Here is a 25,726-nt window from a genome sequence, read left to right on the forward strand (position 1 = left end):
GTCACCTATTCAGGCTCCATTTTCAATGTTATTTCTCTTGCTTATCTGTACCACATCTGCAGTGACTTCCTCCACTGCAGTCTTGAACACCTCCAAGTCATATATGAGAGTTGAAATCAACTTCTTCCAAAGTCCTGTTAATATTGATATCTTGACCTCCTCCCATGAATCATGAATATAGTTAATGGCATCAAAAATAGTGAATCCTTTCCAGATGGTTTTCAATTGACTTTGCCCAGATTCATCAGAGGAATCCCCCTAAGGGACTATAGACTTATGAAATATATTTCTTAAATAGTAAGACTTGAAAATAAAAATTACTTCTTGATCCACGGGTTGCAGAATGGATGTTATTTTAGCAGGAATAAAAACAACATTAGTCTCCCTGCACATCTCCATGAGTGCTCTTGTGTGCATCTCCATCAGAGCTCTTGGGTGACCAGGTAAATTGTCAATCAGCAATAATATTTTGAAAGAAATCTTTTCTTTCTGAGCAGTAAGTCTTAACAGTGGGCTTAAAATATTGAGTAAACAATGCTGTAAACAGATGTGCTGTCATCCAGGCTTTGTTATGCCCATTTGTACAGCATAGGCAGAATAAATGCAACATAATTCTTAAAATCTCTAGGGTTTTCAGAATGGTAAATGATCATTGCCTTCAACTTAAAGTCATCAGCTGCATTAGCCCTTAACAAGAGCTTAGTCTATCCTTGGAAGCTTTAAAGCCGAGCATTAACTTCTCCTCTCTAGCTTTGAAAGTCCTAGATGGCACTTCTTCCAATAGAAAGCTGTTTTGTCTACATTGAAAACTGGTTATTTAGTAGAGCCACCTTCATCATTGACCTTCTGGATAACTTGCTGCAGCTTCTCTATCAGCACTAGCTGCCTCACCTCACACTTGTATGTTATGGAGATGGCTTTTTTTTTTTTTTTTTTTTTTTTTTTAGATTCATGAAACATCCTCTGCTAGCTTCAAACTTTTTTTCTACAGCTTCCTCACCTCTCTTAGCAGTCATAAAATTGGAGAGAGTTAGAAGCTTCTTCTGGATTAGGTTTTGGCTTACGGAAATATTGTGGTTGAACTAATCTTTTATCCAGACCACTAAAACTTTCCTCATATCATCAGTAAGCCTGTTTTGAATTCTTATTATTGGTGTGTGCAATGGAGTAGCACTTTTAATTTCCTTCAAGAACTTTTTCTTTGCATTCACACCGTAGCTAACTATTTGGCGTAAGATGCCTAGTTTTCAACCTATCTTGGCTTTCAACATTTCTTTCTCACTAAACTTGTTTCTAATTTTTGATTGAAAGTGGGGGGCATGTGATTTTTCCTTTCACTTGAACACTTAGAGGTAATTGTAGGGTTATTAATTGGCCTAATTTCAATACTCTTCTCTCTCAGGGAATTGGAGGGCCAGAGGAAAGTGAGAGAGATGAGAGATCACTGTGGAGCAGTTAGAACACACACAACATTTATCAATTAAGTTATCTGTCTTATATAGGCAGAGTTTGTGGTGCTCCAAAACAATTGTAGTAGTAACATCAAAGAGTGCTCATGAGTGCTATTTGATGCATAAAAGATATAATAAGAGATATAATAATAATGAGACATTTTGAAATATTGCAAGAATTACCAAAACGTGACACAGAGACACAAAGTAAGCACATGCTGTTAGAAAAATGGTACCAATAGACTTGCTGGACACAGGGTTGTCACAAACCTTCAATTCGTCATTTAAAAAAAAGATACCTGCCAAGTACAATAAAGCAAAGAGTAATAAAACAAGGTATGCTTGTACATAGCATATTAGAGGATGATAAGTGCTATGTTGAAAGCAAAGGTAAAGTAGTGAAATCAAGAATATTAGACGTGAGAGCCATGATTTAGCAGGTCAGATGGGCTCCATTGAAAGAGTGAGATTTGAGCACAAGCTCCAAGGTGATGAGGAAATGAGTCTTGTGTAGAAGTGTTTGAAGAGAAATCCAAAGAGAAGAAATAGGCAATGCAAAAGTCCTACTCTCAGGTGAACTAATTTCTAGGAATAACAAGAAGGCCAGTCTGGGTGGAAAGAGTAAAAAAGAAGAGTAAAGGGAGGTGGAGGGGTGGAGACCAAATCATGTAGTATCGCACATACCATTTTAACGACTTTGGCCTTTCTTTGGATAAAATGAGAAGTTTTGTAGTGTTTTGAGCAGAGGAATGGCATAATCTAACTTACGCTTTTTGTGTTTTCTATTGTAAATTTTTGAAGGTACATAGTAGATGTGTATATTTATGGGGTACATGAGATATTCTGACACAGGCATCCATGTAATGTGACAGAATCACATCATGGAGAATGGGATATCCATCCCGTCAAGCTGACTTACACTTTTAAAAGATGCGTCTAACTGCTGTATTGTGAATTGACTCAAGTGGGCAAACATAAAAGCCAATTAGTAGGCTGAATGCAGTTGTCCAGCTAAGAAATAATGGTGGCTTGGCCCACAGTGATAAGAGTGAAAAAGTAGTAGTGGTGAAAAGTGGTCAAATTATGAATACATTTTGAAGACAGGGCAAAATGGGTTTTCTAAAATTTTATGTGTGGTGTGAGGGAAATAGAATTAAGCATAATTTCATAGTCTTGGCCCAAGGAAATGGAATGAAATAGAAAAGGCTGTGAGGATTCTAAATGTTGGAGGACAATCAGGAGTTTCATCCTGGATGTGCTGAATTTGACTTGTCTATTGGAGAATCAAATGAAGAAATCGAGTGGGTGGTTGGATATGAGTCTGGAATTTAGGACAGAGTTCTGAGCTGGTTATAAATTTAGACAGCATCCACACATCCACATATAGAATATTATTTCTTTTTTCTTTTCCTTTTTTTTTTTTTTTTTTTTGACAGAGTCTTGCTCCATCACCCAGACTGGAGTGCAGTGGTGCAATCTCGGCTCACTGCAACCTCTGACTCCTGGGTTCAATCAATTCTCCTGTCTCAGCCTCCTGAATAGCTGAGACTATAGGCATCTGCCACTACCCTCAGCTAATTTTTGTATTTTCAGCAGAGACAGGGTTTTACCTTGATAGTCAGGCTGCTCTGGAACTCCTGACCTCAGGTGATCTACCCACCTCCACCTCCCAAAGTGCTGGGATTACAGGCGTGAGCTATCATGTCTGACCCACATATAGATTTTATTTGAAGACTGGATAAGACCAACAAGAGAATGAGGAGACATAGAGAGATAATCAGGTACCAATCACTTCAACATTAAGAGGTTAGGAAAGAGTCCGAGTGGAGCGAGCGAGCTGACTGGTTGTGTGGTCACATCTCAGAAACTGGTAGTGCTTGCAGCATGGCTGACCAACTGACCGAAGAGCAGATTGCAGAATTCAAAGAAGCTTTTTCACTATTTGACAAAGATGGTGATGGAACTATAACAACAAAGGAATTGGGAACTGTAATGAGGTCTGTTGGGCAGAATCCCACAGAAGCAGAGTTACAGGACATGATTAATGAAGTAGATGCTGATGGTAATGGCACAATTGACTTCCCTGAATTTCTGACAATGATGGCAAGAAAAATGAAAGACACAGACAGTGAAGAAGAAATTAGAGAAGCATTCCGTGTGTTTGATAAGGATGGCGATGGCTATATTAGTGCTGCAGAACTTCGCCATGTGATGACAAACCTTGGAGAGAAGTTAACAGATGAAGAAGTTGATGAAATGATCAGGGAAGCAGATATTGATGGTGATGGTCAAGTAAACTATGAAGAGTTTGTACAAATGATGACAGCAAAGTGAAGACCTTGTACAGAATGTGTTAAATTTCTTGTACAATTTTTTTTTTGCCTTTTCTTTGTTTGTAATTTATCTGTAAAAGGTTTCTCCCTACTGTCAAAAAAATATGCATGCATAGTAATTAGGACTTCATTCCTCCATGTTTTTTTCCCTTATCTTACTGTCATTGTCCTGAAACCTTATTTTAGAAAATTGATCAAGTAACATGTTGCATGTGGCTTACTCTGGATGTATCTAAGCCCTTCTGCACATCTAAAATTAGATGGAGTTGGTCAAATGAGGGAAAATCTGGATTATGCCTTTTTTAAAGTAGTTTTCTTTAGGAACTGTCAGCATGTTGTTGTTGAAGTGTGGAGTTGTAACTCTGCGTGGACTGTGGACAGTCAACAATATGTACTTAAAAGTTGCACTATTGCAAAACGGGTATATTATCCAGGTACTCGTACACTATTTTTTTTTGTACTGCTGGTCCTGTACCAGAAACATTTTCTTTTATTGTTACTTGCTTTTTAAACTTTGTTTAGCCACTTAAAATCTGCTTATGGCACAATTTGCCTCAAAATCCATTCCAAGTTGTATATTTGTTTTCCAATAAAAAAATTACAATAAAAATAAAAAGAGGTTAGGAAAAAGAAGAACCAGAGAGCATGATAAAGATGTGAGAGAAGAGGAAATCCAAGAGAGTGTGGAATATTCAAAGCCAGATGAAGAAACTGTATCAAGAAGGAGGAAATGATCAACTGGACCAAATTTCTCAGAAAGTTGCATTTAAGACCAAGAATCGGCTATTGGACTTGACAGCAAGGAGGCTATTAGTGACATATAGGGGAGCAATTTTGGTGGAGTGGCAGAGTGCAGTGCCTTATTCACTTACAATTAACAGAGAATAGGAAAAGGGTGGCGGTGGTTTGAGACAATTCTTGAACACATTGCAAAACTTGTGGCAGAAAAGGAATCAAAAGATAGGTTTTGGATTTTTTATGGCAGAAATAATATTTTGTGTATTGTATATGTGGATCTGGTATATACAGGGAGAGCTTAGCCTAAGTAGTGACAATGTTATTCATTTACAGAACCATGTAGGAAAGCAGCATGGTGAGTGCAGAAATAGTGCAGAAGGTTGGCTGTGGTGGGTGGTAATTATCAGCTGAATGCCTTCATTTTCTCAATGAAAAAGGAAGCAAGATCCTTAGCTGAGAGTGAAATGAGGTAGTAGGTACTAAGGCTGGAAAACAGAAATGAGAAATAGTCATCAAAGTGGAAAAGTGAAGACACTTCGGATGCACCATGTAATGATGGGCTGTATTAAGTATCCTCTCCAGGTTCACAGCCATGAATTTAAAATGAGACTAGTCTTCATGGTTGTATGTTTTCCTTCAACTGTGTGTAGCTGCACAGGTACAGGTACAGAGTAGGTGGGAAGTTGAATTTTCCTAGAGTTTTAGCTTTGCCAAATGAGTTTAAAATTCCCAGGACACACGGGATATGTTTAACTTACCTAAAATATGTATTGCTAAAGGAATTTTACACCTCTTGGGTATCATCTCAGGGAAGAAAAGTGTCTTATTCACAAAGGCTTACTTAGCCAACAATTTTTTTTTTTTTTTTTTTTTTTTTTTTTTTTTTTTTTTTGAGACGGAGTCTTGTCTTGTCGCCCAGGCTGGAGTGCAGTGGCGCGATCTCCACTCACTGCAACCTCTGCCTCCCAGGTTCACGCCATTCTCCTGCCTCAGCCTTCCGAGTAGCTGGGACTACACGCACCTGCCACCCTGTCCGGCTAATTTTTTGTATTTTTAGTAGAGACGGGGTTTCACTGTGTTAGCCAGGATGGTCTCAATCTGACCTCGTGATCCGCCCACCTCGGCCTCCCAAAGTGCTGGGATTACAGGCGTGAGCCACTGCGCCCGGCCTTACCCAAGGATTTTTAAGGCTCCCACATATGTGTCAAGAATTCAACAGCATGTATTAATTGTGAAATTGAAATTGAGTTTTAAAAGTTCATGTATTGGCCAACTGTTGAAAGGTACTTACAAGGGAGAAAAACTATATCGAGATAGTGCATTTTACTATGACAAATAATTCAACATTCTATTGTATCAGCATAAAATGTAGCTACATATACACTGCCATTTTCATTTATTGTTAGAAGTGTCTATGTTTAATTTCCCAAGTAGGATGACTTTATTTTAGGCAGATACTGTGTTTTATTCATTTTATTCTCTACTGCATTTAGCATATGACAGAGCACATGGAAAAGTCCCTTAAAAAAAAACCCAATAAACAAAAATCTCTATTGATTAAAATGATCAGATTTACTGTTTTTGGGCCTATATTCGTATCTTGAAATAAAGTCCTCAACACAGTTCATCTAACATTATATAAATATTCAAATTCACATTGTAGATTTTAAATGTTCTTCAAAATCACTCATTCTTTAAAAGCACATTCTTCAGTTGGAGTCATTTGTGAGTATTAGCTAAAGAAAGAGTTTAAGTTCAAATTTCATTACTATCTTGTTTCAATAACTTAAATATAATTTAAATTAATTTCTACACACACAAAATACTTAGTTTACAAATAAGACACATTACCAGGCAAGGACCATGTCTACTATGATCTTTAAAAAACTTTTAAAAACTAAGGCAAGTTTTTATATTGAAATATATATATCCCTAAAAAACAGTGTTTATAATGGAAATGCTGACAGATGCATAACAATAGCAATGCTAGCAGGCGCCGCTATAATACCTAATGTCATCAGCCAATTTACCTCTTCATTCATGTCTGTTGCTAAGTGTCTAGTTACTGTAAATGCTTTAGATTTTGCATAATTTATGTAACTTATTAAACACCTGTTCTCTTCCCAGAAAACAAAGATATGGAACAGTCTCCTCAGTTTAATTGATTCCTGGCTTGAGTTCTGTCATTGTTTCCCCAGCAACTACAAGGGAGTGTAGTTCCCTAGTGGTCAGATAGTGTTGGAAAGACACAGATGTTAAGAATTGATCTCTTAGGAGCATATATCTATATAGCTTTATGTGTGGTTGGGTGAATATGTAAATGAATAAATAAAAATATCATTGTTTCTATTGAATTCATTTAGAACAGAATATGTATGCTATCAGTAATACTTATTGTAAAGCACTTTTGCTGATTTTTCCTGCATTGACTTTTTTAATACTTTCGGCATCAACCTTAAGTTTTCAAAACAAAAAAATTGATATTTCTAAATACTCAATTCAAATTATTTTCTTTAAAGATTTCCAGATATCCAGTTCACAAGAAATGCACTTAATATGTACAGAAAACTCAATGTGGTCATTTGAAGTCTGTTAGAGAAGCATAGTTCTTTGTGAATGTTCGTTAACGGTTGTTATTACTCTCCCAGATGAAATGCTAAAAAAGTTTCTGGATCCAAATAATATAATAATTACCTAGCCACCCTAGACAGTGCTTTAAATTATTTCTTTATTAGGCAAAAATCTGGTGTAGCCTAAAATTATTTAGTTACACTGAACCAGTTAGAGATATAATTTGTATAGGTAAAATCTTTCCACAAAATTATTTTTAATACAGTTGATTTTGGAAATTTGCTTTGCTCAGAAAGGCATTTTAGAAATTATTTATAAAACATAAACTGGTGGATCAATGGTTCTACCATTGAAGATCAATACATCTTCAGCTACCACAGAAGTCTAATTTAACCACTGGAGAAAGTCATGAACTAAGAATCAGGAAGTAGAGAAAGAACCACTGAAAAGCATTTTGAAGTTCCCTTTACCTATTATATTTGTACTTTTCAGCAGTATTTCCAAACCTTATACCTAACTGTATGAAATGTTCAGTGTTTAAAATCAATGTGGAAAAATATGTATCTTAAGAATTCTGAATTATAGTTGAATTCATATTTAGCTATCAATAAGGTAAACTCCAATTCTTAAAATTAATGAGAATTTAACTCAGAGTATCTTTTAGTCAGTCTAAAAAGAAGCAGCAGCAAAGCATGGCCATGCAAATAATAACACATATAATACAGATGAGTTGAATGCATTCAGTTTTTATAAAAGATAGATTAAAACCCAACAAAATAGATATTATGTGATAAAAATCTGGACATTTAACGTAAGTGTCATAGTGTGAGGTTGGTAGTAAACAAAATGAAACAATATGCCTACTACAAGGCAAGCAGATTGTGTAGCAGTCATTTGTTGTTGTTGCTGAATAACATGCCACACAAAATTTCTGTAATAATCAGCAACAAGCATTTATTTCTTGCTCATATGTCTGTAGTACCCCGAGATTTGGCCTCTCTTAGCTGCGCTCCTCCTCCAGGCTGGCTTTCAAGATGTGAAATGGGTCTCCATGTCTCTCATCACCCTGAACCATTAGGTACCCAAAGTATGAGCTTCTCACAGTCAAAGGCAGGAGGAAAGGGAGCAAGCCCTCCTACCCACACAAGCATATCTTAAGCCCCTATTCACATGTTGTCAGCTAACATCCTATTGCAAAATAAGCTACATGGTCAAACCCAGCATCAATAGGATGAAGATAAAGAGGGACAGAGTGAATATTTGCAGAACAAAATTTTAATCTGTCACAGGCAGCTGTTATTATTTTAAAGGCAACTATAAACTGAGTCTACATTAAGAGATGTCTGATGCCTGGTTCAAAATGAGCATCTCTAGTCAGGTTGTAAAAGAAAACAGTCAGTTATTTTAATGAAAGTAATCCCATTTCTGCTCAATATTAGCACATATGTGCATGATTATATGTATATGTGTCTAAAGAAGAAAGATTTCTTTTAGAAATGTATTTTAGATTACATTGCTATCATTCAAAAGATTTGTTCAGTCCATGACCTATCCCATGTTTTCATGAGTTCTGTCTCTTAATGAATAGGGATGGTCTGTTTACATCAATTTTCTCCAATGTGACATTACACACTGCCTAACTCCCACCTTCCCACCCAACATATTTGATTCACCAGAAGGTAATACCTATAACAAGTTGGGCCAATCAAATGATCTCTTCTTTTCATTTTAAATTAAATATAAAAGACATTGTTCAACCTAGATTTGACAATCTGATGGAAGGACCTGGTTTAGACTGGGCCTTGCCATATGTTTATTACAAAGCTTGCTTTAGAGAGAGAAGCAAAGCAGATAGCAGAGAAACAGAAGAAAGAGAAGATCCGACTCCCTTCCTGGAGCTTTTTGATTCCTGGTCCATCTCTTAGAAAGCCTGGCCCTTCTTGGGCTCAATGAGGTAACCTAATATCATTCTAAAGAATTGATTTTATTTTGGATAAACAAAGGTGAAGTTCTACTTGTACATCCAAAATAACCTTGGTTCAAAGAAGAAAATTCTTGTGTTTAGATTTAAAGTGAGCATATCAATAACCACCAATGAAAAGCAATAAAATTATCTCTCAAGTATTTCCAGTTTACTGCCATTTATACAGCCTATTACCTATATGATATTCATTTAATTTTCAACAAAGCAAAACTAAATTCAACTCTGTGGAGTAGATAGGGTGTACAGGATTACCTACATTTAATATATAGTAAAGCATTAATTAATTCTATAAAATATACATGGAACATTTTAATAAGTATGCTCAGGTAATTAATTTCAGAGAGTGTTTTCAAAGCACGTATTTGGTCTTCTTTACCAGAACTCCTAAAGATACCTAAATACAGGATGAGCTCATTTACTAGCACCCCATACTGTGTAGTTGAATTAGCAAAAAATACCATGTAACACATTTACCTAATTGCGTAGCCCACATGTCCTCTGAATTTCCTTTGTTTCCCTAATCTTTTGAAAAAAAATGAAAGATTTGATGTGCTACTTCTTGTGCTTGCTCACTAAAGTTATGACTCGACTCCCTATCTCCCAATGCTGAAGTGGACCTTGGCTCCCACTCATGACTAGCAGAACCTCATTTCATGGTCTATGTGATGGGCTGCTGTTGCGCTTTGCTTGGTTTTCAGAAGATGTAAAGTAGAGCTCAACTGCTTCCTTTGTTTCCCAAGCACGGCACACAAGATTTTGATATGCATGTACATTTTTTTTTTACTGAAGGGTTAACATAACTTCAGGAGGAATTTTCCATACAAACTGGAAAATCTTAAACTTCTAGCCAACTCTGAATTTTTTGTGAGTCTAAATAATGGAGGAATCAAAATACTGAGGCTTTCATAGAAAAGGAAGTCTTCTGTGGATACTTCCTCTAATCTGCACTTTCTTCTCTCATAGGTGCATGTCCCTTCTCAAAGAATCTCCTGATTCACATCTCACTCCCAGTCCCTCAGAAAAACTCCAGTCCTCTCCATAGGACAACTTCTCAGTCTCTGGATTTATTAAATATTTGCTTCACTTTCTTCAGCTCTATCTAAGAGTGTTATTTTAAGGACAAAATAAATTACTACATCCAAATGACTTAGCCAAGTACTTGCATATAGTGAATGTTTAATAAATACCATCACCATCATCTTCTTCTTTCTAATCATAATTGTCAGCACTATTATTATATTTTTTACGTTTCACATTGTAAAGAGCATAGACCAGGCTCAAAACTGCTTAGGCAAATAAATATTCTGTCTTTTCCACCCTGCAGCTATCTACAATTTATTTAACTTCTCTATAACGTATTTCTTTATTTGTGAAGTGAATATAACAATAGCATCTATATTATAGAATACTTGTAAAGATTGAGCAGGTTATTATATACAAATGCTTAAAGAATTTCTGTCATGTAATAAACACAATATGTTTTTGTTATATTTATTGCGACTATTATCCACATACATTGCTTCCTGTCTGAGTCATATAAGCTCAAGTATTCTCCTCGGGATTGCCCAAATGACAATGACGTCCATCACTACCCACTGACAAAGTTTTACTGCGAATATCTGCCCTGTAGATGAAGGAAGTAAAGCATACAATTAGCTTTACCAATCAACATTCTCACCTATGTGATCCTGGTCAGCTTTGTCCTTTAATAAATGAAACTATTAAAATAAGCACATCTATCAAGTATAGACATTAATTTACCCTTCAGCTCTGGTCTAAATCCATACTGAGAAAATAAAAACTTTTATTTTTCCAATTAGCAAGGAGCCTGTCTGCTCTTTGAGTCAATGGACTCCAATTAGTATGTGCAGAAGCATTTGATTTCTTTCCTGCCCTACCCCAATGGGCCTACCTGAATCATAAAAGAGATATATTAGCTTTTAATGTGTGCTCTTCTGGTTAATATGGAAGGGCAGGGAACTCAGTTCTCTATACCCATTTTCTCCCACTGATAGAAAGAGGAATGGGTGTGGAGAGATTATCAATACTCCCCTCTAAGCATATCTAGAAGATACATAAACAACAAGAAATCCCAGATATTTAAAACCTCCAAGGACTACTTTCTCTTCTTACAAGCAATACAAGCACTATCCATTAATTTTATACTCAAATGAAATTTGTGCTGGTAAGTTCTAGCCTGCTTAAACTACATTCTAGGTTTCCTAAATGTGGTCTTTTCATAACCACTGGTAGGATTTATCTTAGCCATAAAACTAAGTGATTTAGTTCATTTTTTAGAAGACATAAATATATTACACTCTATTCATCTAATTGTCTAATACCAGTTTAAATTTTCTGCTTAGAGTAAGCTTATGAATTGGAACATAGAGAAATAGATAAAAACTAAAAGATCTTCCTATATTCACAAATATAGGCAATTTGAGGACCTTATTATTGAATTCACTGCACCTCTTCCAATGAAATCTTTCTATAAGATGCCTAAAATTACACTAATATCTGTTACTAAGAAATCAAGTAAAAATTTTGCATAAGCAAATTTTAAATATTAATTGTAATCCTTTCTTAAATCTCTCTTTTCCACCTCTACCACCATTAAAACGTTGAGGTTTAATTTAATTTGCTCAAGTAAGTTGCAATAGAAATGATCCAGTCACCCAAAGGAATGCATTCCAGGGAATTGAAGCTCATTGTTATTTGTTCAGAGATGTAAGTGTTCCTTGGAGGTATGCCTTAGAATCTATTCAGGTTTGCCAGGTGTTCTAACTCAGATATACTCTTGACTAGCATGTCATCTGAGCACACTGCCAAATAAGAACTCTTCTGTTAGTGTCTCTCTATGGTGCACTAGAACACAATACAAGTGGTTGAATAGCAAAAAGAAGTAAACCATACTTATATGATTTTCATCTATACTAATAGTAGAAAATTTTGTCAGATTATATTCTCAATAATACCAGCAGATAGCATGTAAAGCTTATGTTACATTTAGGGAATATTTACTCTCGAAAACTTGCCAAATTTTATGGAGTAGATTTTATGGAGAGTATATCCAACTTGGCTGTTTTCTTGGCAGACCATATATTTTTTATATTCTAATATGTGTAATGGATTTAAATATAAAAAACTTCGATAGTGAAGAAGTTACATGATTTTTAAAAATAATTTTGAGGAGTGGAAAAAGACTGAATATCAGAGGTCAGAAAAGTCAGGAAACTCCCCTTAATGCTAAAACAACAAGGTTATCTGGAAAGTCCCTAGCAGGGCAAGCGGCCGTTTGTGGTTTGGTCAAAGGGCGGGAACCAATGAACAACTGACTAATGTTTAACTTTAAATGTCAGCCAATTGTAAACCTACAACTGTAAAAATCCCCAGTGACTCTGTAACTTGCTGTAACTTGTTTGTGTCTGACTATAAAAGACGGCTGAACACCGAGCTCGGGGTCTCTCCCTACGATCTGATACCTAGCTGGAGGGAACCGAGTTCGAACTCGAAATAAAGCGATCCCTGCTGCTTGGCTTTGTCTCTGGACTCTGGTGGTTGCTTTCGGGTCATCGCGGGTCTGGGCATTACATCTTGGGGGCTCGTCTGGGATTGCCCCTAAGCTCACCAGACCCCAGGCCAACAGGTCATCACAAAAGTGAGTAAGCCGGCTCTGTTTATATGTTGTCTGTCTGCCTCTGAATAATCCCGCGGGGTCTGTATATGAGACTGATCTAGTCCTGGTGGACGCGCTATAGGACAGTCAGTGGAGGCCGGTGGGAGACGTCCTCCAGTAGTCATCTGGGGCTCTGTATTCTGGGGCCCATCTGCTTCTGGTCGGGTCCTAAGCCCAAGATGCGCTAGTGATCAATATATCTTGGTTGTTGGAAGTTATCTGTTGCACGCCCCTTACTAATTTACCTTGATTTACAGGAGCTTCAGAGCCAGTCCTGTACCAGGCACTAATATCCCTTACCACCCATCTTCTATCAACAGGACTTCCTTGGAATGGGCAACTCCCAGACCACACCACTTTCTCTCCTTGTCAATAATTTTAAAGATGTGAGAGCAAGGGGACATGATCTCAGTATAGAACTTAAAAAGGGAAAATTAATAACCCTCTGCCACTCTGAGTGGCCCACCTTCGGCGTAGGGTGGCCAGCCGAGGGAACTTTTTTCCTCCCCATTATCCTCCAGGTAAAATCAAGGGTTTTCCTGCCAGGTTGTTCAGGACACCCAGATCAGATCCCCTACATTTTAGTCTGGCAAGATCTGGTGGAAAATCCGCCCCCGTGGCTAGCTCCCTTTCTGCTGATCTCTGAACCCTGTAAAACCCTAGTCGTGCAACCAACTGGGACCACCAAAAGACCAAAAACTCCAACTGCCCCCTTGCCCCCTGTGTTGCCTGACAGCCAGGACCTCGCATCCTTGGAACCCCTGCCTTATCCTCCCCCTCCCGGACCCCATGCCCAAGCCCAACCGGCCACACTCCCAGGAAGCCATGAGGGCCGAGAAGCGGCCGCGGCGCCAGGAGAAACTGAAAGTGAACATGGCTCGGGAGGGCCGGCAGGGCGAACGCGCGGGCGTGTCCAGCGTGAGGCAACTCTGCGAGTTCCCGATTCCACTGTAGCGCTCCCCTTAAGGGAAATAGGACCCCCCAATGACACAGGTAACCCTAGACTCCAGTATTGGCCATTCTCTACCAGTGACCTGTACAACTGGAAGACTCAGAATGCCCAGTTCTCTGATAACCCCAAGGACCTAACAGCCCTTCTAGATAGTGTCACGTTCACTCATCAGCCCACCTGGGATGACTGCCAACAGCTCCTCCGCATTCTATTCACAACGGAGGAACGGGAGAGAATCCAGGTAGAGGCTAGAAAGTTGGTTCCTGGAGATGAAGGTCAACCGACTGCAAACCCCGACCTCATTAATGCAGCATTTCCCTTGACCAGGCCAACGTGGGACTACAATACAGCAGAAGGTAGGAGAAAGCTACTCGTTTATCGCCAGACTCTAATGGCGGGTCTCCGGGATGCAGCTCGCAAGCCCACTAATTTGACTAAGGTATATTCTGTTTTACAGGGAAAGACAGAAAGCCCCGCTGTTTATCTGGAAAGACTAATGGAAGCCTTTAGACAGGATACACCTATAGATCCAGAGGCACCTGAAAATCAGGCAGCAGTCGTTATGTCCTTTGTCAACCAGGCGGCCCCAGATATTTAAAAAAAAGCTACAAAAATTAGAAGATTTGGAGGGAAAACAGGTCCAGGACCTCCTTCGCATAGCACAGAGAGTTTACAACAACAGAGATGCTCCAGAGGAAAGACAAATTAGGGCCACTGAGAAAATGACCAAAGTCCTGGCGGTGGTCGTCCAAAAAGAACAACCACCGCCAGGAAGCACCCAATCCACGCGTGCCCCTAGGCGCAATCTGAGTAAAGACCAATGTGCATACTGTAAAGAAATTGGTCACTGGATAAAAGACTGCCCCAAAAAGAAACAGCACCAGCCAGGCCAAGGACAATGGCAGCCCAAATCTATGCCGATACTAGTTACCCAAGACACAGACTAGGGGAGATGGGGTTCGGATCCCCTCCCCGAACCTAGGGTAACTTTACAAGTGGAGGGGTCCCCGGTCCAGTTCCTGGTCGATACCAGGGCACAACATTCGGTCTTAGTCAAGCCCTATGGAAAGTTATCTTCCAACTCCTCCTGGGTTCAAGGGGCCACAGGAACCAAGAAATATCCATGGACAACCCAGAGAGCAGTAAACTTGGGAACCGGGAAAGTGTCCCATAGCTTCCTGGTCATCCCTGACAGCCCTTGTCCCCTGTTGGGGAGAGATCTGTTGACAAAAATGGGGGCACAAATCCATTTTCAACCAGAAGGGCCCAAAGTGACTGACTCCCAAAACAGGCCACTATCTGTTCTTACCGTAACTCTAGAGGATGAGTACCGGCTTCACCAGGAGTTAACGCCTCCTAACCAAAATATAGACTCCTGGCTCCAGAACTTCCCAGAGGCTTGGGCAGAAACAGGAGGGCTAGGGCTAGCAAAGCACCGTCCCACCATTTTTGTTGAGCTTAAGCCCGGGATGGACCCTGTTCGCGTGCACCAATACCCAATGGCCCTGGAAGCCAAAGAGGGAATTATACCACACATCCGCCGACTCCTAGATCATGGAGTCCTATGCCCCTGCCACTCGCCATGGAACACTCTGCTGCTACCAATACAAAAACCCAGCTGTAAAGAATATAGGCTGGTACAAGACTTAAGAGAAGTCAATAAAAGGGTAATGGACATACACCTGACGGTGCCAAATCCATACACCCTCCTGAGTACCTTGAGTCCTGAAAATCAATGGTATACTGTTCTAGACCTAAAAGATGCTTTTTAAAGCCTGCCTTTAGCCCCTAAAAGCCAGGAAAATTTTGCCTTTGAGTGGACAGACTCTGAGAGAGGCATAAGTGGCCAACTAATGTGGACCAGACTGCCACAAGGATTCAAAAACTCCCCAACTCTGTTTGATGAAGCCCTCCACGAAGACTTAGGTGAGTACCGACGCCAATATCCCAGTATAACTCTCTTGCAGTATGTTGATGATCTCTTAATAGCGGCAACGTCCCCAGAGGCCTGCATCCAAGGAACCAAAGACCTCCTGAAAACCTTGGGAAACCTGGGTTATTGAGCCTCAGCTAAAAAGGCCCAGATCTGCAGGCCAGAGGTAACCTACTTGGGGTATCTACTTAGTGGGGGACAGCACTGGCTAACAAATGCTTGAAAAGAAACTGTCCTACAGATCCCCAGACCGCAGTCAACACGACAGGTAAGAGAGTTCCTGGGGTCTGCAGGGTTCTGCAGACTCTGGATACCTGGCTTCGCTGAACTGGCAAAACCCCTCTATCAGGCTACCAAAGAGCAGCAGCCCTTCAACTGGACTGAAGAGGCTGAGCAAGCTTTCCAGCAAATCAAAACTGCTCTGCTCTCGGCCCCCGCGCTGGGTCTTCCGGATGTCTCTAAGCCTTTCCACTTATACGTGGACGAAAGCCGGGTCATAGCGAAAGCAGTATTAACTCAAAATTTAGGTCCCTGGCGCAGACCGGTTGCATACCTCTCAAAGAGACTGGACCCGGTAGCTGCAGGATGGCCTCCTTGCCTCCGGATGATTGCTGCAACGGCCCTGATGGTCAAAGATGCTAACAAACTGGCCATGGGCCAAGAATTACAAGTCACCACCCCTCATGCTGTCGAAGGCATCCTCCGACAACCCCCTGACCGATGGCTCAGCAATGCTCGGCTTACCCATTATCAAGGGCTGTTACTAAACCCCCTCAGAATAACATTTAAGCCCCTGACAACCTTAAACCCAGCATCATTGCTGCCAGACCCAGACTTAAGTAAGCCGCTCCACAACTGTGCTGAAATACTAGCCCAGGTACATGGAGTCAGAGAAGACCTCCAGGACCGACCGCTACCAGATGCAGACCTCACCTTGTTCACTGACCGAAGCAGCTTCGTTCACCAAGGACAGAGGTATGCGGGGGCAGCGGTAACCTCAGAGACTGAGATAGTTTGGGCTGAGCCTTTACCTCCAGGAACATCGGCTCAAAAGGCTGAGTTAATAGCCTTGGCACAAGCCCTGAAACTAGGCAAAGACCGTAAACTGACAGTATATACTGACAGCCGGTATGCATTTGCCACTGCCCACATACATGGGGCTATATACAGAGAGAGGGGGCTTCTCACAGCTGAAGGAAAAGACATTAAAAATAAAGAAGAAATCTTAAATCTTCTGGCTGCCCTTTGGGAACCCAAAAAGCTGGCTATTGTCCACTGTCCAGGACATCAAAAAGCCACTAACCCAGTCACTCGAGGAAACAACCTGGCTGACCAGACTGCAAAAGACGTGGCTAAAACCACTCCTCAGCTGCTGGCCCTCCAGCTGCCTGATCCCGGGCCCAGAGAATTGCCCTTTCACCCAGAATACTCAGAAGAAGACCTCCAGTGGATAAGTAAACTCCCCGGAACACAGGTCAGTAATCAGTGGTGGAAAGATTCTAACTACAATACCATTCTCCCGGACAGGTTGGGGCAGCGAGTAATAGCACAAATCCACCGAAGCACTCATCTGGGCCCGCGGTGTATGTTAGATTTGATTCAACACGCTGGACTAAAAATTAAAAACGCCCCTGAAAAAGTAGACGCCACGGTTAAAAACTGTGTAGTATGTCAACTCAATAACGCCAGTCACAGGACCCAGACCACGGGAAAAAGACACAGGGGAGATAGACCTGGTATATATTGGGAAATTGACTTTACTGAAATAAAGCCAGGAAAATATGGATACAAATATTTACTAGTTTTCATAGATACATTCTCAGGATGGGCAGAAGCTTTTCCGACAAAAAAAGAAACTGCACAGATTGTGGCCAAAAAGATCCTAGAAGAAATCCTGCCCAGGTACGGCTTTCCAGTCATGATAGGGTCGGATAATGGGCCGGCCTTCACCGCAAAGGTAAGTCAGGGACTGGCTTCCATCCTTGGGGCTAATTGGAAACTACATTGTGCTTATCGACCCCAAAGCTCAGGTCAGGTAGAAAGAATGAATAGAACATTAAAAGAGACCCTAAATAAATTGACCATGGAGACTGGCACTAACTGGGTAGTCCTCCTCCCCTACGCTCCGTTCCAGGCACGTAACTCTCCTTATGAACTAGGACTTACCCCTTATGAAATAATGTATGGCAAACCACCCCCTATCCTCCCTAACCTTAAAGACAATCTCCTCAAAGCTGACACAGATAATGGTCTTGAACTTTTGTTCTCCTTACAAGCCCTACAGAGAGTTCGTGAGGAAGTCTGGCCCAAGCTAAAAGAACTATACGAAGCTGGGCCTCCACCCATTCCACATCAGTACAAACCGGGAGACTGGGTCCTCGTCAAGCGCCACCGACAAAAAAACCCTAGAACCCCAGTGGAAAGGACCATTCCAGGTGATCCTGACTACGCCTATGGCCCTCAAAGTGGAAGGCATCGCCGCCTGGATTCATCACACCCACGCCAAGCCTGTAGACCCGCTCTCGGACCTTGTTACATCCTCGACGGGAGAGGCAGCAACCTGGACAGTTGACCGGACCAAAGAAAACCCTCTAAAACTTGTTCTACGCCGTCAGCAACCTAAACTGTAACTATGACACCTACCTCCTTTATAACTCTTCTACTCTTATGGATCCCTTGTGGGGAGACCCAGGTGAACCCGGCAACATCCCCTTTCACTTGGTGTTTCTTCCTGACTGAGAACTGGACCAATTATGCTCAGACAGAACAAAAGGGGCTATGTACTTGACTTCAGGAACTACCTGGCCTAGTAGCCGTCTCTTGATCTGGCGTTCCCTTGTTCAGATCCAGACCACCCTACACGCGGCTATACAGAACCAGGAAAGGGAATTAAATGTCCAGCTTTCAACTTTAACTCCTACCCACCCCTTTTGCTGGTTATCCCTATTAAGAGAAGGGTTAGAAATCGCAAACGCCACTGGCCTAGGCAATCTCTCTGCATGCTTCTTCTGCGCAGCTCTAGGGTGACCGCCGTTAACCGCAGTTCCACTTCCAGGCCCGTCTAACGCTTCTCTCAGCCTAAACCTTAACAATAGCCACATACCACCCCTGATCCCTGACGTCCCCTTGTTCCTAAACCCTGGACAGACACAAGTTTCCTTTTGTTATTCAAATGCCGGCACTATCCTCTGTAATACAACTTCCACTCCCAACTCAACCCTCTTTGCCCCTCCCGGTTCTTTCTTCTGGTGCAATGGGACCCTATATAAGAACTTTTCCACTCAGGCCACTATAACCCTACTGTGTCTCCCTGTCACGCTAGTCCCCCAACTAACCTTGCGCACCCCTGCAGAATTTTCCAGGTGGGACTCCGCCCCTTTCCCTAGACCAAAAGGAGCTATATTCCTCCCCCTAGTAGCCGGAGTCTCACTCACCACATCCTTAGTTGCTGCAGGACTAGCCGGGGGAGCTTTAGGTCACTCCCTTATCAGCACTGCAAAACTCTCTCATCAATTCTCCATAGCTATGGAAGCTTCCGCCGAATCCCTTGCCTCATTACAGAGACAACTGACTTCCCTTGCCCAAGTTACTTTACAAAACCGCCGTGCACTAGACCTGTTAATGGCCGAAAAAGGAGGGACCTGTCTTTTCCTCAGAGAAGATTGTTGTTTCTACATAAATGAATCTGGACTCATAGAAACGCGAGTTCAACAACTACATAAACTCAGCCTAGAATTGCAGAAACAACAATTCACCTCTGCTGCCAACAGCTGGTGGAATTCCTCCATGTATTCCCTTCTAGTGCCCCTAATAGGACCATTCATAAGTATACTTCTCTTACTCACTATAGGACCATGTATAATAAACAGATTAACAAACTTTGTAAAAGAAAGACTCAACACTGTCCAGCTTATGGTCCTGAGAGCCCAGTACCAACCTGTACTCACCGAGACTTCCGAGTCAGACATATAAGACCCAAGATTGGCTCTCAAGATACTAGAGAGAGCGGGGAATGAGGAGTGGAAAAATACTGAATATCAGAGGTCAGAAAAGTCAGGAAACTCCCCTTAATGCTAAAACAACAAGGTTATCTGGAAAGTCCCTAGCAGGGCAAGCGGCTGTTTGTGGTTTGGTCAAAGGGTGGGAACCAATGAACAACTGACTAATGTTTAACTTTAAATGTCAGCCAATTGTAAACCTACAACTGTAAAAATCCCCAGTGACTCTGTAACTTGCTGTAACTTGTTTGTGTCTGACTATAAAAGATGGCTGAACACCGAGCTCGGGGTCTCTCTCTAGGATCTGATACCTAGCTGGAGGGAACCGAGTTCGAACTCGAAATAAAGCGATCCCTGCTGCTTGGCTTTGTCTCTAGACTCTGGTGGTTGCTTTCAGGTCATCGCGGGTCTGGACATTACAATTTATTTGTTGTTAAGATTGTCTATTTTTGTATTTTATTTCTTTTCAGTTTTAAGAGTAGAATCATATGTCTGCAATATTGTCAGAAAATCTGGCTTCTAGAACTAATTCCCGTACAGACTATGTGGATGACTTGTGCAAGCCATTTAGCATCCCTTTTTTCAGTTATCCTACTCCTCAAATGAGAATAATAGAATCTATCATTTCTGCTTTGTTCTGAAGAGCAAGGTATGTATGCGGACAAACTTTAAGTATATCAAACACTAACAATTATAAATCATTATCTCTGTGTGATACAGAGTTTGCACTAGTGAGTCACTGTGAGTCATGGCTTTTGACTTGTCCATATCTTTTAGAATGAAAGTTAAGCATTAGTAAATATCTTTCATCCAGTAACCACTCCTGGCTATCTCTAAGTATTCCCACACTGGGCCAAATCAAAGAGTATAAAATTATGAGGCACATTTCCAATAATCATTCTGTTTTAGGGCTAGAACTTTGTTGTGCAAAATATATTTTTGTAAGTCTTTTTCCTTAACTTTTGCTTCTTTTTTTTTCTCCAGGAAGCAAAATAAGTGCTAAATTTATGTTGCTGCCAAAGTTTAGTTCTATATTTTCCCACATGTATTTTACACAGGTTTATTAATGCGTGAAATGGGTTACTTTTTGTTTGTTTTATTCATGATATAAAAATGATACGCACTATGTCTTGTTAAATGATATGCACTATGTCTTGTTTTATGTTTTTATTAATGTAGATTTTTTCTGGTGGTGTATTTGAAATCTTAAAATTTTCCTAATAAAGTAATTAATGCTAAGTAGCATTAAAGTGACAATAAATGAATTCTTATGACCTCATTGGTATTTTACGATTCTTATACAGGTAAATTACAGTTTGCTAGTTTCAACATTCATTATTCAATAATCACAAATACACATAAATTTAAAGCTGGCTGATAAATAGTGTTAACCATACAAGACTGCAGGGCCCCAAGGCTTAAATAAAGAAGGGCAAGGGTCAAAGAAAAGGAAAAAAAATGAAAAAATTTTACATAATTTTCCAGTCTCTGGAATTTTCCCCTAGTCTCTTTTGAGCCTGATTATCTGCTTAAAGAAAATGAATTAAGTGCTTCAAAGAGAGGTCAAAGGCTTTATTTAGTCAACGTGCATAAGAGAACACCTGGAGACCAGGTAATTCTCCACGCTGAAGCAAAATTGAGCTTTATGGGAGGGGGCTGGGAAAGAGAGCAGTACAAGTCCTTGTGGTTTGGCTCAGTTAGCAGTTTTTTGTCTCTAACTGCTCTGAAAATTGTGGTTGCAACAGCTGGAGATTATTCTGCTTTTTCCTGCCTCTCATTCAGTATCATTGGGACAGTTCCATCTCTGTAACTGCCAGGATACTTACTTTGAGAGCTATTATTTGCAAGCCTTGTGGTTTGTCAGTTGGTCAAGGTTCAAGAGGGGGAAAGTAGGAGAGAATAAAAAGACCAGGGAGGCAATGAAAAAATTCAAGAAGGCAAGGGTTGAAGGTTGTGGAAACTGTGGACTCTCCATCATGTTTTTCTTAATCCTTTTGCACGTCTTTATCTAAAAGTTTGAATTTCTTTGCTATCAAATACTATAAATGATAACTTTGGGTCGAAAAAATATGCTAGAAGTTAAGGAAAGGCTATGAAGTTTATAAATTCTTTGAATCTTTCCACAAGACTACGTTTAACAGCCCCTTTCAATCATACTCTGTAAGTCAGTTATCAGCAGTGTTTTTTATTCATACTAAGCGTATGCATAACTAGTCTTGATGCTCAGCCATTTATATAATACAGAGGGCCTAGTTCTGGATGTCCATTGGAAGGAAGTTATTACATGGTAAAACTAGTGACTCAGTTACAGAAAAACATTGCATCCCAAAACGCATTAGAGAAACACTTCTTCCTTTTCTGCTTCTGGTAAATTTCACTAGTTTGAATAGATCTGAATTCACATATGGTTTCAATAAATACAAATGATAGAGAAGAATGGAATGGACTAATAACTTGAGAACAAACTTCTCAAAGTTTGAAAACTAACAAGAGTTTTGCTGATGTTCAGTCTTACTCTCCAGAGCTCAAAGGAAAATTTTATCTACATCGTAACACAATGTTTTAATTTACAAACAATCTTCATCTACAACTATCTTTTTTTTTTTTTTTTTTTGATCCAGCTCTCTTTGAAAGAACCAAAGGTCTTTGGCATCAGTTCCTGTTTCTTTCCTATATAGCTAGTGGATACTGGCCCTATTGTTTCCAGAACAAAATTTCTCTTACCTTTTCTCAAAGTGTTTGTTGGAACTCATTATTGACACTTCAGTATTTCAGGACCAAAACACTGCAAAAACATTTGAAAACTATGTCAGCATTTATCCAACTGAATGTGTCTTTACTTCATTTCCTTTTAATAAAATGTAATGGTTTATTGAATATTGCATTAATTGTACTGGAATGTGTTAACTGGTTAACTCTGGAAATGATTTTAACTCTTCTTGATTAGAATGACTAGACTTTGAATCAGAACCTCTCTGGGGTTCTTGCTGTTACAGAAAATGTATGAAAAAGATAGTAATTTACCACCATGTGCCTTATAATTAAGTTAATCATTGTCAGCATGTAGCTATAAACCAAATACCAATTAGTCCTATTTGTTTATCCATGGACTTTTCTGGTTGTCTTTGAGTTAAAGTTTCTTATTTGGGCAACTTAGAGCCTCCCTCAGTGTGCATGGGAAATGTTTTTTTTTAAAAAAACATTCTAAAATGTGCAAATTAAATGCATATTTATTTTCACTATACAAATGAGCTGAACTAAGTTCTTTTTAGCAAAAGACAGGTTTTGTAATGCTTAAAATGTAACAAATTTAGGCGAGAAATCTGTGAATTGCCTCAACAGTCTATGAATGCTGGTTAGGTATTATTAGAGATTCAGTCACTGTTTAACAATCTATTTATTCCTATAACTTCCTGTATTTAACAAAAGCCTATTTTTCCAAATTGAAGAAAACATATATATCAAAATGAGCTGCATTGGTATATTACCATAGACACAGAAAAAGCCACATGCCCATGCTGAGAGAATTATATTATCCAGAAAATGATTCAAATGTATATTGGAAAAGGTACCCAGGAGCAGACAAAGCAAGTCACACACATACAAAGAGACCCACAAAAATTCAGAGAAACAAACATAATCAGAGAAACCAAAACCAAAGCAAAACCAAGACATATTCCCACTCAAAAAATATCTTAGATTGGAAAGAGCCCTACAGAACTATAGTAAGTGTTCATCAAAATCTGTTTTCTCACCTTCTGGGAACACACTTAGACTACATTTCCCAGATTCCCTTGCAGATGTGACCATGTGACTGAGTTCTAGAGAATGGAATGAGAAAGAAAGTGGTGAGTTGCATTCCCAAGCTTTGCTCACAATGACCTATGTCCCTGTCTCCTCTGGCTGAAGGGGAAGGATGCAAGCTCTACAAGGACCTTGGAAGGTGTGTGTTAAAGATGGCAGAGCTGCTGTGAGCCTGGATCCCTGATATGGACCCAAGCCCCTCCTGGACTCCCTTTTCTTCCACTTGCCATCTACCTTGGACTGTTAATGGAAAGAAAGAAATACCTTGAACTATTATGTAAAAAAACATTTGTTTCCACGGTATTTGAGTAGTACATTTTAAACTATGATTTTGACCTAGAATAACTGAACTAAAAGAGTGAAAGATATGCAAACCTAACTGATACTTTTCTGGCTTCTGGTTACCTTTTCTATGTCCTTCAAAGAATGTTAGATCTCGTGGAGTTTAAGAAAATGCTTTGATAGAATTCAGCTACCATAAGGTCTTTGCATTACAAGCCAAACTACAGGACTCAGTGAAAGAGATAGGATAGGTAAGTAAAAATAGCATTAGACTAGAAATTAAAAGATATTATTGCTATGCATGATACTTCCTACCTGATGATGTAAACGAGTGACTTTTCCTAACTAGAAATTCTATTTTCACATCTGTAAGATGAGAGCACTCAAAAAATGATCACCAAATATCTATAACATCATAGTTATCATTCAATGATTCTATAATTCAAAAATCCCAGATTATTGCAGAGATACTTTTTTGTAAAACAGACAGTAAAATTAAAGAAAGTGAAAAATTACACCATAGGCTTTATTTATTTATTTTTTTTTCTGTATTTTCTGGGAGTTGTAAAATCAGCTTTAACCCTAATCTAATCCTGAGCTAGTACCGATCGACCATCTTATTTATTACAATTCTAAAACAATAGGGTAATCTGTACAGTTTCTAAAATTATTGCACATCTAACGCACCATGATACTAGGAGATAGCAAGTGCTAATCCTCAGGAATGATTTGCTTATTGGAAGCTTTGTTAAACATACCCTGCTTCTGTGAACAAAAGACTAACTTAGAAAATTATCTGGGTTTTGAAATATGATCTGTGTGATAATGAGCAAGTTGCTTAACCTCTCAGAACCTTATAGTCTTCAACTATAAATGGGGGTTAACACTGCCTCTGCTGTTGTCACAAAGATTCGGTGAGATAGGAAATGTGAAAGCTCTTAGTTTAGCCCTTGCCACACAGTAGCTGATCAGCATATGCGCTGGCTTATTTCCCAGCTTACTGCACAGTGTAGAAGATTGTGCCAAACAGCACACCCAGCTCTGGCCCAAACACTTTCTAGTCACTATGAAACATTCAAGATGGTTAACAGAGGCTTACATATTGGCAGAGCATGCTGGTTGTGACAGAAAGATCAAATGGAGGTAAGCCATTTTAAAACTGACAATGATAGTGGTTGAATATTTTTTTGGAGTTACATAACTTTAGCTTATAGAAAGAATGAAAATAATTGCTTTCGTTATTATATTCTAATATTAAGCAACTCTTTGCTTTAAAGGTGGTAAAGGTAATTAACATGTCTTGATCATCTACTACATGCCAGAGGTGCTTCTTTCTTGGTTATAGACTTTAATCTGAATAACAAACCTTTCAAGGTAGGTCTCTCAGTCCTGTCATTTAGGCAAGAAAATAGAGGATCAAAGCACCTAAGTGCCTTACTCTGGCCAACCTGATGAACTCAATGTAGAAGGAAACCCCACCCATAAAGCTAAACTCAAATGTGTCTGACTTCGAAGGCCATTTTCTTTTTACCATGTTGCATTGACTTTCGATAACAAAGTCTACACCACCTCCAGGTTGTTGTGCTTTAATTCACCAGCAATTATTGTGCTCATTGTTTCTATAGAGTTCCTGTATTAAAAAATTGGAAAACCAAATCCCAGAATGGGGATGTAGGAGTAGTACATACAGCAACTCTTGGCTTACTAATCCTCTCTAAGTGGTGCTTTGCATTGTGAAGAACGTAATTGTTCCAAAATATTTCTGTATACTTATTTCTTGGCAAAAAGTGAGGAGGTAGTGGGAGCATTCTGATGTGTGTTGAAGTCAAATATAACATGGTGAGCATAGAGAGAAAACAAGACCAACTTTGTTGTGACAATTTCTTTGCATGGTGTCATTTGGTTTTTGTTAGTAAAAAGCTATAGGTGACATCTGTTTATCCATTTGTGAACAAGACAAGGCCAAATTTTGCACCAAGTCTCTCTGCACAGGCTACTAAAAGA

General features: G+C 39.7%; 1 protein-coding gene across 1 annotated transcript; it reads left to right on the forward strand.

The window, feature by feature from the left end:
* Nucleotides 1–3,267: 3,267 nt before the first annotated feature.
* LOC104656871 (calmodulin-like) lies at nucleotides 3,268–4,389 on the forward strand. The gene has a single exon (XM_030913594.1). It carries the CDS (start codon nucleotides 3,336–3,338, stop codon nucleotides 3,783–3,785), a length of 450 nt encoding a protein of 149 aa, XP_030769454.1. The 5' UTR covers nucleotides 3,268–3,335; the 3' UTR covers nucleotides 3,786–4,389.
* The last annotated feature ends 21,337 nt before the right edge of the window (nucleotides 4,390–25,726 follow it).

This window comes from Rhinopithecus roxellana, chromosome 12 (assembly GCF_007565055.1).
Source record: "Rhinopithecus roxellana isolate Shanxi Qingling chromosome 12, ASM756505v1, whole genome shotgun sequence".
NCBI lineage: Eukaryota > Metazoa > Chordata > Mammalia > Primates > Cercopithecidae > Rhinopithecus > Rhinopithecus roxellana.

Bases quoted from the DNA above. Each gene is read 5' to 3' on its own strand.
- LOC104656871 (XM_030913594.1), top strand. From the start codon at position 3,336: ATGGCTGACCAACTGACCGAAGAGCAGATTGCAGAATTCAAAGAAGCT.